The sequence below is a fragment of the Mixophyes fleayi genome, chromosome 1 (assembly GCF_038048845.1).
Source record: "Mixophyes fleayi isolate aMixFle1 chromosome 1, aMixFle1.hap1, whole genome shotgun sequence".
In the NCBI taxonomy this organism is placed as follows: Eukaryota; Metazoa; Chordata; class Amphibia; order Anura; family Limnodynastidae; genus Mixophyes; species Mixophyes fleayi.
Window position 1 is genome coordinate 427561496 of NC_134402.1, and position 13862 is coordinate 427575357.

General features: G+C 42.5%; 1 protein-coding gene across 1 annotated transcript in view; it reads right to left on the reverse strand.

Annotated features, from left to right (window-relative positions):
- The window catches only part of CCDC152 (coiled-coil domain containing 152), a 63997-nt gene that overhangs the window by 43692 nt on the left and 6443 nt on the right, over nucleotides 1-13862 (reverse strand). The window contains exons 3-5 of the mRNA XM_075184086.1: nucleotides 3159-3264; nucleotides 2618-2686; nucleotides 223-287 (exon numbers count right to left, since the gene is read on the reverse strand). Coding sequence (XP_075040187.1) covers nucleotides 223-287; nucleotides 2618-2686; nucleotides 3159-3264 — 240 coding nt within the window. The remainder of the gene's footprint in view (nucleotides 1-222; nucleotides 288-2617; nucleotides 2687-3158; nucleotides 3265-13862) is intronic.

The following is a 13862-nucleotide window of genomic DNA, read 5'->3' on the forward strand; positions in this document are numbered from 1 at the left end:
ACTGCCACCCACCCTGCATCCTTTACACATTTCAGTTTGTATGTTTAATTGTTATATTTAATCAGTTTATTTTTACTGTGATTGGAAAGGGTTTATTTTATTCTATTTTTCATTTCTGTTTGCAGTCTACAATTGCTAAAAAAAAATACAAAGTTAAAAAAAGCATATTGGAACCACACTGCATACCATTCAAGTTTTTCACTAATCTAATGTCAATCTCACCTGTGTGGTATCTTGTAGTTTTATCTCTAATATATTTATAGTCTTCTTAAGGCTGAAGTTTTCATCTAAACATAAGTAAATATGCAGAAATGTTTTAATAACTCTGAGTCAATATAAAGAGAGACAAATAAAGTGTTTCAAACACAATCAGTATGGTCCACGTATCAACTGCCTATTTGATTCTTGTGTTGATTGACATCAAATGCTCCATATCTGTAGTACTAGTAACATGGCTGATCCCAGATTAAACAACAGCCATAGATTGTAGCAATTCCGATTTTCGGGGGTTCAAAAGGGCCGCTAACTAACAGAATGTGTCTTGTCTTGTAGAAAATGGACTTTGCTTGGGTGAATCTGGGGTGGTTCAGGCAGACAAGGTGCATTGCCCATTTTGTCCCCAATTTCCAACAGGTAAAGGCAGTGTGCAGCGGACATAGTAAATAGAGTAAACATGAGTAAATAGAACCGATCTTACTTTGAAAAGTAAAGTAGAAATAGTACAGTACAGTCCACACTCCTGTTTCTGGAGATTAGATGTAATTTAAGAGGATAGATACAAAATAACAGCACTCGGTGCTTCTTCAAATAGAGCCATTTGCACCACATAGAATGTGACTTGTATATGACTTGTCAGACTCCACGTGTACCACTTGCTTTTATATTTTAAGTTTGGAGTATCTTAAACTTGCCTCCATTTGTGCTTGGAGAAATGTGAGAGGGACATTCATGTATAAGTATTGGTATAGTAGAGTAGGGAAGTGAAGATGCAAGTCAACCATGCGACTTTGAGATATGTCAAATATTGACTTATCAATAAGATAGGCCTTTTAGGGTCACGTCTGTGCCACCAATTGGCTGGTTCCAGTTTCCTAGATGATGAGTTTGATGGCCGCATCTACTCGCCAGATATATCTATATTCTAGATTTAAAGCTACATGTACCTTAGGAATAATACAACTAAAAATACAGACATAGAAACAGGTGTACAGAAGTACTAATGTGTGTGTATTTTTACTTTAAACAAGATCAAGGCCAAAATGTGGTTTGGCTCCTCTCTGTTGTTCCTTGTAATTATCAGTAAATAATTTTTATTTTTCTGTTTGGATCTCAAAGATTTAAAAAAAAAAAAAAACACACTCAACATAAGTCACTATAACCATTTATAAATCTGATGTTCAAGTAACCTACAGTAAAGCTGGGCACACACCTATGCAATCTTACTTCACATGCGATTTCTGTAACGATTTTACCGACAGAAATTCCCAATGAGCATGCCGATTCATGTGTACACAACTACATGATTTACCATCAGATCTGAGATCCGTATCTCTCGTAACCATCTGCTGAAATAATTGTGACTTTGTACACAATCTACAGATATACAGAGAAACTATCGGCAGAAGTGTTGGACGCATGCTTGTGAGTGCGTATTCACTTCCAAATTTGCCCAACACCGTTCAATTGTTGATCGTGATTTTTAGGAAGTTTATGAAACTGTTATGGCTGGCGGTACTGGCATGAACTCCTAGGACAGATAGAAGAGGTCTTAGCCTTTACCAGACACTTTTCCCACAGGGTTAGATATGCTCACAGATTCTTGGATGCCCCCAGGTCTTAAACTCAGCGTAGTGGGAGTTTATGCATAGAAACTGTAGCTCTATAGTTGGGAGAAGATACTGAAGTTCAAAAGGCCAAATGGAATCAGGCAACCAACTGATCTGGTAAAGAGACTGAGGTCAGGGCAACAGGCAAGGGTCACTACAGGTATCAATCAGAATAACAGGTAAGGTATTCACAAGGAGCAGGTCAGCAAGTGAGGAAACAGAAGCTAGAACCGGCAGGGAGGCTAAGCATTCCCTGCCTTATATACCTAGAAGAGCCAATCAGAAACAGGAGGGCACAGAAGCAGTAATCAGCCTTAGGAGGCTGTCAATTCATTTTGCTACTTTGCGCACTCGCCCGGCTGTCCCTTAAGCCAGGCTCCATCAGTGAGTCACGGCGGCTTGGGGCACCGCCGCGGCTCTTAACAAAACACTAAATCAAACAATGCCATGTGCTTTGGTACGATAAAACATGATAGTGGAAGCGTACATACTCTTGCAATATTGGACCAAACGGTCGCTTATCGTGTGATCTGCATGAAAATTGCATCAGTGTGTACCCAGCTTAACCCGATAGCTCTTAGATACCATGTTCCAACAATGTAGTGGAGAAAAACATTATTTCAGTTGTGCTTTTGTTATGGCTTACTGTTCAAAGGTTACTCTTTTAGTGAGACTATGTATAGCCAGGCTAACATTCAGTTATGTTTATTTTTCAATAGTCATCTAATAAGCAATTAGATTGTTTGGAAAAAAATATATAAAAATATAGTATACCCCATTAAATGGCTTACCTCTCATGTTACACTGCAATCCAATTGTTTCCTGCAGACCTTTAATGACCTCCTGTAACGCTGCACATTCTGCACATTAATAAACACATTTATACATATAACTCTATGGACTTAGCATTTTCATAATGAACTCGTCACTTGGTTAACTAAAATGATACAGTTAAAAAAATACTATGTGTAAAATGAATGTAAAGGTATTCAAAGCAGTAGGAAAAGATAGCTGTATTATTGTATTAATGTTACATTTATTTCTCATTATATTAAACATTATGGGGCTCATTTAGAGTTGTACTGCGGGGTTCAGGTTAATGAAAAGGATTGAAACCCCTGAAAATGCGGCCTATCGATTCTTTAGGTACCTCTGACTATATGGCCATGAAGTGCCTCAGTACTGTCACTGGTGCGGATGAATGGATAGGATCCATTCTGATAAATAATTCAGTCCACAATATAACTGCCTTCATTGTGCACTCTAACAATAAAATCAATAATATAGAACTACTGTCCAGAAGACAAAACATGTACCGTATCCTGATCACACCTTGTGTGGAGCTCAGTTGTTTTGTCTGGCTGATTTTCCTCATTCGACTTGATTTTTCCAGCTGTATCTCAAGTAGGTTATTCTTTCCATTAACCTCTGCAAACTTCTGCACAGATATAAAACATTCTTTGGTACAGGCCAAACACAATAGCTGATTATTGCACAGAATAATGGAACAGTTTATGCGACTGTTTGTTGTTAGATAACTGCATAGAGTTTTGTATATACCAGTGGATCCCAAACTTTCTAAGGTCGAGGCACCCTTAGCATCTCCATAATTTTTTCAAGGCACCCCTAAGCCAAAATAATTACCAAGTAGTCCCCTGCCATGCTTACCACCGGCCCTGGCCATGGCGCCCCTTTGAGATCGCTGTAGCACCCCAGGGAGCTGTGGCGCACAGTTTGGGAACCACTGGTATATGCATTAATAGGTGTGTTACAAAACAAAGTTGTATTCCTTTACATGGATCAGCCTTTCTACTGTTTAATATGTTACCCCCTGTTAGCCTGGTGGGTTCTGTAGGTGAATCTCTCCATGACACCTTCCACTGGAACAGTCGGGTTATCCACCTGGCTGTAGCTTAGTCTACCTCAAGCCACTGTGGGTGAATCGGCAAACAGGTGCCCCAGCACATGCTGGCATAATAACAACAATGTACATGTAGTGCAGATGCAGCAACGCACAGTTACCAGTCTTAAAATGAGCCAGTGTCAAATCATTTCTGTTGTTTTAAATTAATGAGTTAGGACTTTATTTATCTTTCTTATCTTTATCTTCCAAATTCACACTCCAGCGCAGTTATTATACGCAGCCCATTTTTTGACACAAGAGCTGACATTCTCACGTAGTGGGACTGTAACCGTTGCTTGTCTGCATCTACATGGGTGTGGTCACCCCCAACCTGCATATTTCCCACAAGGCACTGGTTCACCTAGTCTCATGCTCAGCTGCACTTTGGACATTAACGAGTCCAGACGAACACCCACGCTCTCCCAGCTCACTGATATGACATGATAGCAACCTTCCTGGGCAACTAAGTTACCCTTTTTAAACATTCAGGTATTGCAGACAATAACTGTAGATCTTACTAGCATAAGTGTCTATATCAGTGATGGGCAACCCCATATACTTCATGGGCTGTGTGTGCAGCCCTCCAACTTCCAAAAGGCCATACATTACCTTTAATCTCAAGAATAAATAAAACATCCAAAAGACAATGTTGGGATACCCAGTTCACTAATCCTACAATGCACCCACAAGGCCACCTACACCACATGCCATGTAGGCCTGCCACTTGATCCAAAATAGCCCCACATGCCCTCAGACTCCACTTGTCACAAAATGCCCTCGTATGCCCTAATATACAACATATACACAGATGTGTCTAGATGTTTTCTGCTGATATAAGAAATAGTCCCTTTGCCCCCTAAGCCAAATCCTCAATCAAAAGACAGCCTGGTCTAGTTTCCACTAAAATAGAAAGGCTATGATTGCGGCCCCGTACCATAACGAAAATCAGCCCCAGGCTGGAAAGAGTGGGACTAGTTTCTGGAGGGAGGGAGTGACACAAAACACAGCGCACCTCTCCCAGAGAATACCAATCTAAGTGATGACAGCGCTGATCGTAATACCCCAGTCAGTTATACCAAAACAGTTAGAAAGAACACAGTCCCCAAAACTGTTTACAATTTTTTTAAATATAAAATAAAATCTTCCAGGTGTTTCGTAGGGTAATGAAAAATAAAATATTAATTTCTTGTTTCTTCATTGTGATGAGTAATGAGAATAATACTATAAGAACGACTACAGTAAAGGAAGCGATGCTACCTGTCTCAGGAGAAGCTGTAGGACGTTGCATGCCCTTTCACACGTATCATGCCTGCTCACCAGACCACATGCAAAATGCGTGGGGTCTGACAAGCAGGAAAGGTGGACACAAAGCTAAAAATTTGGCATGCGGCTTTGAGCGACACTGATACACAGCATTGTTAACCTACTGTTGAACCACTAGCACCAGCATAGCCTTCCAGCAATGGCTGCCAGTGCATACTGGAGTATATAGTTGCACAATTGCAAAAAATAAATAAATAAACAATTAACATATTAACATTGACACATATTTTAAAATATATTTTATTCAAAGAGACACTCACCAAAACACCTCACTCACCACTTTAATATAAAATAAAACCTATCTTTTTTTCTCTGTCATAAGCAATGAGAATTTATTCTGTGTTTGTAATCTAATGGGTGAAAAAAATATAAATGTTGATGCAACTGCTTGGTACAAGCATCTACCAGTGAATGACATGTCCTGAAGTGACCAGGACTTCCTTTAACCACTAGCTCATCACAAGCAGTGTTGGAAAATAATGGTGGTTGGCTGAGCGACTAATGAGACTCTTAGTCACAGTCGTTGCATTGGCTTTGGTGGATTCTCCTCGCCCCCCTTTGGATTAAAATGGCCAAAGAATTTTGCATTGATGAATCAAGAACAAAGAAATATTTGAGTCTGTGTATTTTATGTACATAATTATACAGTTTGGTGTAATGAGCACAGGTTCTCGGACTGCAATGTCACGTGCCGGACCATTCACTACTCTAAGTGGGCTCCAGCGCTCATGTCTGGTCTTCTCTGTTGGGCTTCCCCTCAGTAGCTCCAGCGCTTCATTCCGAAGGTGGGCACCATCTTTTATTGCAGGAGTGCGCATGCACCTGTCTTTTAATATCTTCCCTTCTCCTGGAAGCGCTTTTTCCCCACCTTCCTTTCTCCCAGCAAAATGGTACCAGATCTTCGTGTCTTGTTATCCTACTGCTGCTGCTGCTTCCCTCTTTGGTTCTAGTGGTCTGTGTTTCTCTGATTATCCTGGTATCCTGCTTCCTCTGCTTCTCAGCTAAACATGGTATCCAGAATCCTGTGCTTCTCAACTATCCTCATATCCAGTGTCCTGTGCATCTCACCTACTCATGGTATCCAGATTCCTGTGCTTCTCAGCTAATAATGGTATCCAGCATCCTGTGCTTCTCAGTTAATTCTGGTATCCCGCATCCTGTGATTTCAGCTAATCCTGATTTCCAGCATCTTGTGCTTCTCAGCTAATCCTGATATCCAGCATCCTGTGTATATTAATCAATTACTTTCAAATATCTCAAGTATTATAAACAACGGAGAAACTCAATCTATATGTCTCAGCTATTAAACAGTAGTCCCGGTCCCTTATGAATCCCTAATTAGTCAGCCTATATAGAAACTGAATATTGAGTTATAGCCGTGAGCAACCTCCCATATAATGGCTCAATTAGTTTGTGCATTCACAAGAGCTATTTCTATAATAGCTTTATTGTTACCATAATATTTAAGCTCCACTGCAACATTGGCACGTCAATATAATTGTACTGAATATTTACTTAAGGCTATAGAAGTTGGTTCGCTATGAAATTTGATCATTTATATATTCATTAAGGTTCCACAATTCTTAATACCACCTTTTTTAAGGTAGCTAGCAGTTCTAACTTCTGCAGAGGAATAGTATAGCTCTCAATTAAGTTCACAAGCACTAACAATACATACTACTACAAGACAGCTAGCCAGCTGGGTAGTATTTCTACCCTATTAGCAGTAAATGTGTATTTCTTTACTTTACCAACTTTATTCCTTTTTTAATATTTTGCTTCAAAGTTTTTAACAATCAATTAATAAAGATCTACCATTTTAATTATATCACTGATTTCTGTGCTAGCAGTGTGCCCTATAAACACAATTTCTACTTTCTCTCTTTTCTACTTGAAATTTCAACATCCAGGGCTTGTCAGCTAATCCTGGGATCCACCATCTTGTGCTTCTCAGTTAATTTTTTCATCCAGCATCCTGTACTTCTCAACTATCCTGATTTCCAGTGTCCTGTATTTCTCAACTATCCTGATTTCCAGTGTCCTGTACTTCTCAACTATCCTGATTTCCAGTGTCCTGTGCTTCTCAGCTAATCCTGGTATTCAGTGTCCTGTGCTTCTCAGCTAATCCTGGTGTCCAGTGTCTTGTGCCTCTCTCTTAATCCTGGATTCCAGCACCCTATGCTTGTAAACTATCCACGGAGTCCTGTCCTATTCAGTATATTCCTGCATTCTCCATCTCAGTGAACTTCAGTACATACCTGCCAGTCTCGCCTGGTACTGCCCAGAGAACTGCCTCCTGCGTGGTGCTAACAGCATCCTAGTGGAAATCCCTGGCGAATATCTATGCCACGTTCTTCGCCTCCGTTGTGGGTAGAGTTAAATCAGGCAGATTGCTTGAATCCTCAAACTCAAATTCAGTCCAAAACATCCTAGTCCACTATGATGCCCTGAATTTTATGTGTATAGTGTGAACCAGTACAGACTTTCTAGTGCTGGGGTGGTTGGGGATTATTTATTTATTAAAATTTAGAAAGAAGTGTTCCCTGGCCAAGTTATTTGTGTGGAGTCAGGGAAATTATAAAATGTATTTATTAATATTAAAAGTGTTTTTAGTTGTTTGACAGTTCATTGCACGCAAGTAACATATGCAATGCGTTGAATAGGATTAATAACACATGTCCTATAGAGAAGTAATATGTGCACGGAAACTACTTTTTTTCAATGTTCTCAATGAAAAAGGTTTGAATGAGGGAAACAAACATTTCCGTTGTTCAAACTGGAAAGTTAATACCCCCCCTATGTGTCAGTATTAACAAGCTGATAATGTAAGCTGTAAATGTATGCCCTGCCAGAACCTGTCAGGAAGTGAGGTCATTGGCTATGCATGCTGGGAACTTTCTGTTCTCTGTTCTTCATTCTAGTTACGTATGTCATGCTGAGTAAACACGTTGGGCCTGATTTATTAAGAAAAGTAAAGCAAATAAAATGAGTAACTTTGCACCTTGGCAAACCATGTTGCATTGGAGAGGGATGTAAATTTAAAATGATCAACTTTAAATTTCAGTGTAAAAATAAAGTATGTGTGTGCTACATGAAAAAGCAGCCAGTATTTAACTTATGTGCAAAATAATAAACTGATTAGCACTCCTTGCATTGTAACATGGTTTGTCCTGGAGAAACTTACTCCTTTTTTTTGCCATACTTTCCTTAATGAATCAGGCCCTTTATGTTTCACTGCTGAGAGTTGTCACTCTACTCTGATCCCCTCTTCCCACTCTAGAATCCAAGACTTCTCCCGTGCTGCCCCCCTTCACTGGAACGACCTCCCTCGCTCCATTTGTCTCTCACCCAATCTGTGCTCCTTCAAGCGGGCTCTTAAAACTCACCTGTTCCTTAAGGCCTACCAACCATCCACTTAACCTCTCACCTCTTCTGGTTCTCCCCTGCCCCCTTTCTCTCTCCCGTTGCTTCACTGGCTCCCTTATGTACCTGATTCTGTTTACCCTCCCTTAGGATGTAAGCTCGTATGAGCAGGGCCCATCTTTCCTCCTGTCTCCATACCTGTTCTTCCGCTCCGTCTCTACTGTATCTGCCTGCCTGGAGTTTCTGAAGTACTGGTACTTTGTGTTTATTGCTCTGTACTGTCTTACCCTGTATAGTCTACTGTTTGTACCATGTACGGCGCTGCGGAAACCTTGTGGCGCCTTACAAATAAACGATAATAATAATAATAATACTCCAGTACCTACTAGTACACCCACATGTTCATGGTGTCAGAAGTCATGGCACACATGGCACTCTCCGCCGCATTAACCCTCTCATATTTGATGCAAACATTGCTGACAACTGGCTCCAGTTCAGGAAGGAATGAAAGGTATACTGCATCTTTGGACTATCTGAGAAGTCAAAAAAGCTACAAGCATATACTTTACTAAATTTGGCTGGTGTAGAGGCAGTATATATAGCGGGCACTTTTGTCTATGAGGAAAGGGAGATTAATAAGAACCCGAGTGCTTCTAAAAAAGTGTGAGGAGATATGTTTACCCATAAAGAATGTAATAAAGGACAGACATATATTTAATACCACAAACAAAAAGTGTGATGATAATGTGCAACCAAATGTGTCAACATTAAAACTACTAGCAAAAAAATTTGATTTTGATTCCATCATCAATTAACTAATCAGAGACAGAATTGTTTATGGTATTCATAATGATACTGTACGCACACAGTTGTTAAGAGAAAATAAATTGATTTTAGGAACAGCCATTCACATCTGCATGCTTAATGAACAGTCTGAAAGGAGTACAAGGGAATTAAGAAAGGAGGTAGTATGTGGTATACAGCACACAAAACTCCAATATATGCAATGCCAATGCCAGGCACCACTCACCTGAGCTGCAAAAATGCCCTGCCTTTAATAAATGCTGTAACTGCTGTGATAAATGGAACCATTTTGCAAAATTCTGCAGATCCAAATGCACAATGGCAACTAGCACGCTCATGAAACACTGAGGCAAAGGCAGTCTCATAGAATCATTAATGTGGAGCATGTCAATGGGGCAGGGACAGATGTGAGTGAGTTCTCTGTACAGTGCTGCGGAATTAGTGGTGCTATATAAATAAATGATGATGATGATGATGTCAATGCAATATATTGTTAGAGTATAGATCTGGTCACTGAAAAGGGAGAAATCTTTATTAGCCCCCTCAATGGAAACATACTAAAAATAAAAATTGACATTGGTGCCAAGTGCAACGTCATGTCAAAGACTCTTGTTCCTAGAACAAACCCAGAAATACTAATTGCCAGACAGGTTCAGTAAACCATGTGGCATATGGAGGTGAAATCATTAAAACTTTGGGCACAGCCACACTAGAGATCATATGTGCGCCATTACAGTTTCACATAGTTGACCGTGACGTCAGACCACTTCTAGGACTGTCTGATAGCGTTAAACTGTGCTTGATACATCTGGGAGCCGAAGTCCATATAGTACAGCCAGAAACTCCAGAACTCAAGGAATTCATAGATCTGTTTGACTGTGATACCATTGGTAAACTCCATATCATTTTGTTACGACTAGCGGCTATAAACATAAGCTTGCAGAACTAGTGATAGAGGTAATCGCCTATAGTATCCGCCTTTCCCGTAGAGCTTGATGCGCTCACAGGTACTTGGATGTCCCCAGGTCTTAACTCTAGCGTAGTGAGAAAGCTTATATGCAATACCGCAGCAGAGAAATAGGAGGCGGTAGTCAAGATGGTAGTGGATGGTCAGAAGCAGGCCGGGGTCAGGGGTGAGGGCGGTAATTAGCCACAAGAGGTTTAACTAATTAATAGCCATATTTGCGCATGCACACAGCTGCTGCCTAATGCTGGGACATGGCGCTAACCACAGAGCGTCCAGGCCATTGCCTTGGTGAAGGCCGGGACGGCAGGGGAAGTATCGTCCCGGGCGTCATGCTGACTCGTAACACATTTACCACATGCGACTGGATTAGTCAATTGTCCACACAGCCTGTGCACCCTGCACATCCCTGTTGCCATAAAGGACAAAATGCTTTCTGAATTAGACTGCATGTAATTATTTGGAAATAGGAAGCAACACAGTGGGTCTCCATGACAGCTGCAGTGTGTCACACAGCGCTCATTCAGCTTCCACAACCGAAGACTAAGATACTCACCTGTCCCTCAATAAGCATACCTCAGCTCCTGGCGTTGGTTCTGCGCATGCGCAGACCTAGATCCTTTCTGTCCATTGCAAGTTTCCTATTGGTTCTTAGTTCTGGCTCTAAACTTGAAAAGCCACTTCCTCCCTTTCCTCTGGGCCTGTTGATCAAGTTACCTGCCTGATTAGGACCTTGTCTGTTTCCTGTGTGTCTACTTGGATCGTCAGTGCCTCTGCTGTGTTGCTGTTCCACAGGCTATACCGCTCAAGCTGCACCTGTCTCAGCTATGTTGCTGTTCCACGGGCTATATCGCTCAAGCTGCACCTGTCTCAGCTGTGTTGCTGTTCCACGGGCTATATCGCTCAAGCTGCACCTCTCTCCGCTGTGTTGCTGTTCCACGGGCTATATCGCTCAAGCTGCACCTGTCACCGCTATGTTGCTGTTCCACGGGCTATACCACTCAAGCTGCACCTGTCCCTGCTGTGTTGCTGTTCCACGGGATATACCGCTCAAGCTGCACCTCTCTCCGCTGTGTTGCTGTTCCACGGGATATACCGCTCAAGCTGCACCTGTCTCCACTATGTTGCTGTTCCACGGGCTAAACCCCTCAAGCTGCACCTGTCTCTGCTGTGTTGCTGTTCCACGGGATATACCGCTCAAGCTGCACCTGTCTCCACTGTGTTGCTGTTCCACGGGCTATACCGCTCAAGCTGCACCTGTCTCCCCTGTGTTGCCATTCCACGGGCTATACCGCTCAAGCTGCACCTGACTCTGCTGTGTTGCTGCTCCACGGGCTATACCGCTCAAGCTGCACCTGACTCTGCTGTGTTGCTGCTCCACGGGCTATACCGCTCAAGCTGCACCTGACTCTGCTGTGTTGCTGCTCTACGGGCTATACCACACAAGCTGCACCTGACTCTGCTGTGTTGCTGCTCCACGGGCTATACCATTCAAGCTACACCTGTCTCTGCCGTGTTACTGCTCCACGGGCTACATCGCTCAAACTACACCTGTCTCCGCTGTGTTGCTGCTCCACGGGCTATTCTGCTCAAGCCGCACCAATCTCCATTATCATGCTGTCTGGATCATCTACTCTGCATTCGCCCCCGTGGCCCGGCCATACTACAGGTTGTATCTCTCAAGCTGCTTGATTTCATCTACCTCTGTTGGCTGGACTGTTCATGCTGCATATGTCTCTATTGTGTTGCTGTATTACGGGCTATTCCACTCAGGCTGCACTTATCGTTATTACCCTGCTGGCTGGACTGTTAACTGCACCTCTCTAATCGTGCTGCCATATTGTGGACCCAAATACTTAAGCTGCAATTGTCGCTACCATTCTGCTGCTGGACTGTTCATGCTACTACTACTACTACTCTTATTATGTCATTATACTGCTAAGCTGTATTTACTCCTGTTACTCTGCTAGTGGAACTGTACATGCTGCAAATATTCTCCTTGTGTTAATATACTACAGACTGTTCTGTTCAAACCTCTAATCATCATTAAACCGCTACTTGAATTGTTCATCCTGCATCTGTCTTCACTCCGCTACTTGGTTGAGGAGCTTACATCCCAATTATCTCCAGTGTGTCTGCATACCTCTTACACCTACTCCCCTGGCATTTCGCCTGACACTCCTGGTAGGGACCGCGACCTGCGGACGGATGCCACTAAGCCCAAATCACCTCCGCGCCCTGCTGGGAGTAGCGCCAAGTTGGGCAGGTCCAAGAGTCCAGTGTACCAAACCGTGACACAGTGAAAAAAGACGGATCAGTCAGATTATGCTTAGACCCCGTGCACCTAAACAAAACACTGCTGAGGCCCCGACACACCATTGAGAATGGTTATAATTGAAGTTATCGCTAATATGCTTGAGGCAAAAATCTTCACCGCCCTGGATGCTAAATGCGGATTTCGGCAGATACAATTGGACAAAGAGTCGTTCATGCTCATCACGTTCATGACACCTATGGGGCTATATGCTTTTTGCGTATGCCTTATGGCCTGACTACCAGCAGTAAAGTTTTCCAACAATGCTAGGAACACCTGTTTGTGGGATACCAGTGTGAAATCATTGACGATGACATCCTCATCTGGGGTAGCAACATGCGAACACGATGAGCGCCTCCGTCAGTTGTCAGGTCGGGTGTCAGTTCCATATGTGGGTCACCTCCTCACTGACAAGCGGGTCAACCAGATCCTAAAAAGGCGGCACCCATTCAGCAAATGCCGTACCCTGAGGACAAACTCAGTCTTCAGCGATTCCTGGAAATGACAAACTACCTGTTGAAATTTCTTCCCAACTACGAAGCAACATCTGCACCACTGAGACAGCTCCTACTACTCCAAGATACATAATTGTGCTGGCAGGAGCCACAGCAGGCTGTAGTTACAAAATGAAAACACATATTAATAAGCCATCCAGCACTTTAATGTGCCTTTACCAATGCTGATCCCGGCAGATGTCTCACAACACGAACCAGGTGCTGTTTGCCTCCAAAATAACAGACCTATATCCTTCTCCACCAGAGCACTGATAGAGACTGAATATGCACAGATTGTAAAAAAACTTTTAGCGTATTTGCCTGTCACATGTTTCATGACTATATATATATATGGGCATCCTGTTACTGTTGAGATAGACTATCAACCACTCATCACCATACTGAGGAAGCCTCTGCATAATGCTTCTGCCTGCATACAAAGAATGATGCTCAATTTACAAAGATATAAACTGGTTATCTGTCACACATCGCGCCAGTTAACCATTCATTCTGGTCTCTGCTCATACCTGTTTCCCTTGGTTTTCACTCCATGCATTCACTTGATGGTCTGAATCAAGGATGCACACACCTGGTCTTTTCAAAACTTCCTGCATTCACTTGATTGGCTAACTGCCTGTCAGCCCTGTCTATTTAAAGCACCTACCTCCCTACTAAGGTGGTCGATCTTCAGGTCTCCTTACCTGTTAGACGTCTCCTCCTCTGGCTCCTGTTTATTGCATCCACCTCGTTATTCATTGGATTCAGCAACCACGCTGCAGATTGTTGCGCATCACCTCTGATCCTGCTCCAGGGCTTCCAGCTCATCAGGACCTCAGACCTTCCCCATCCTGCAGGCTGGTGCTCTCCTGTG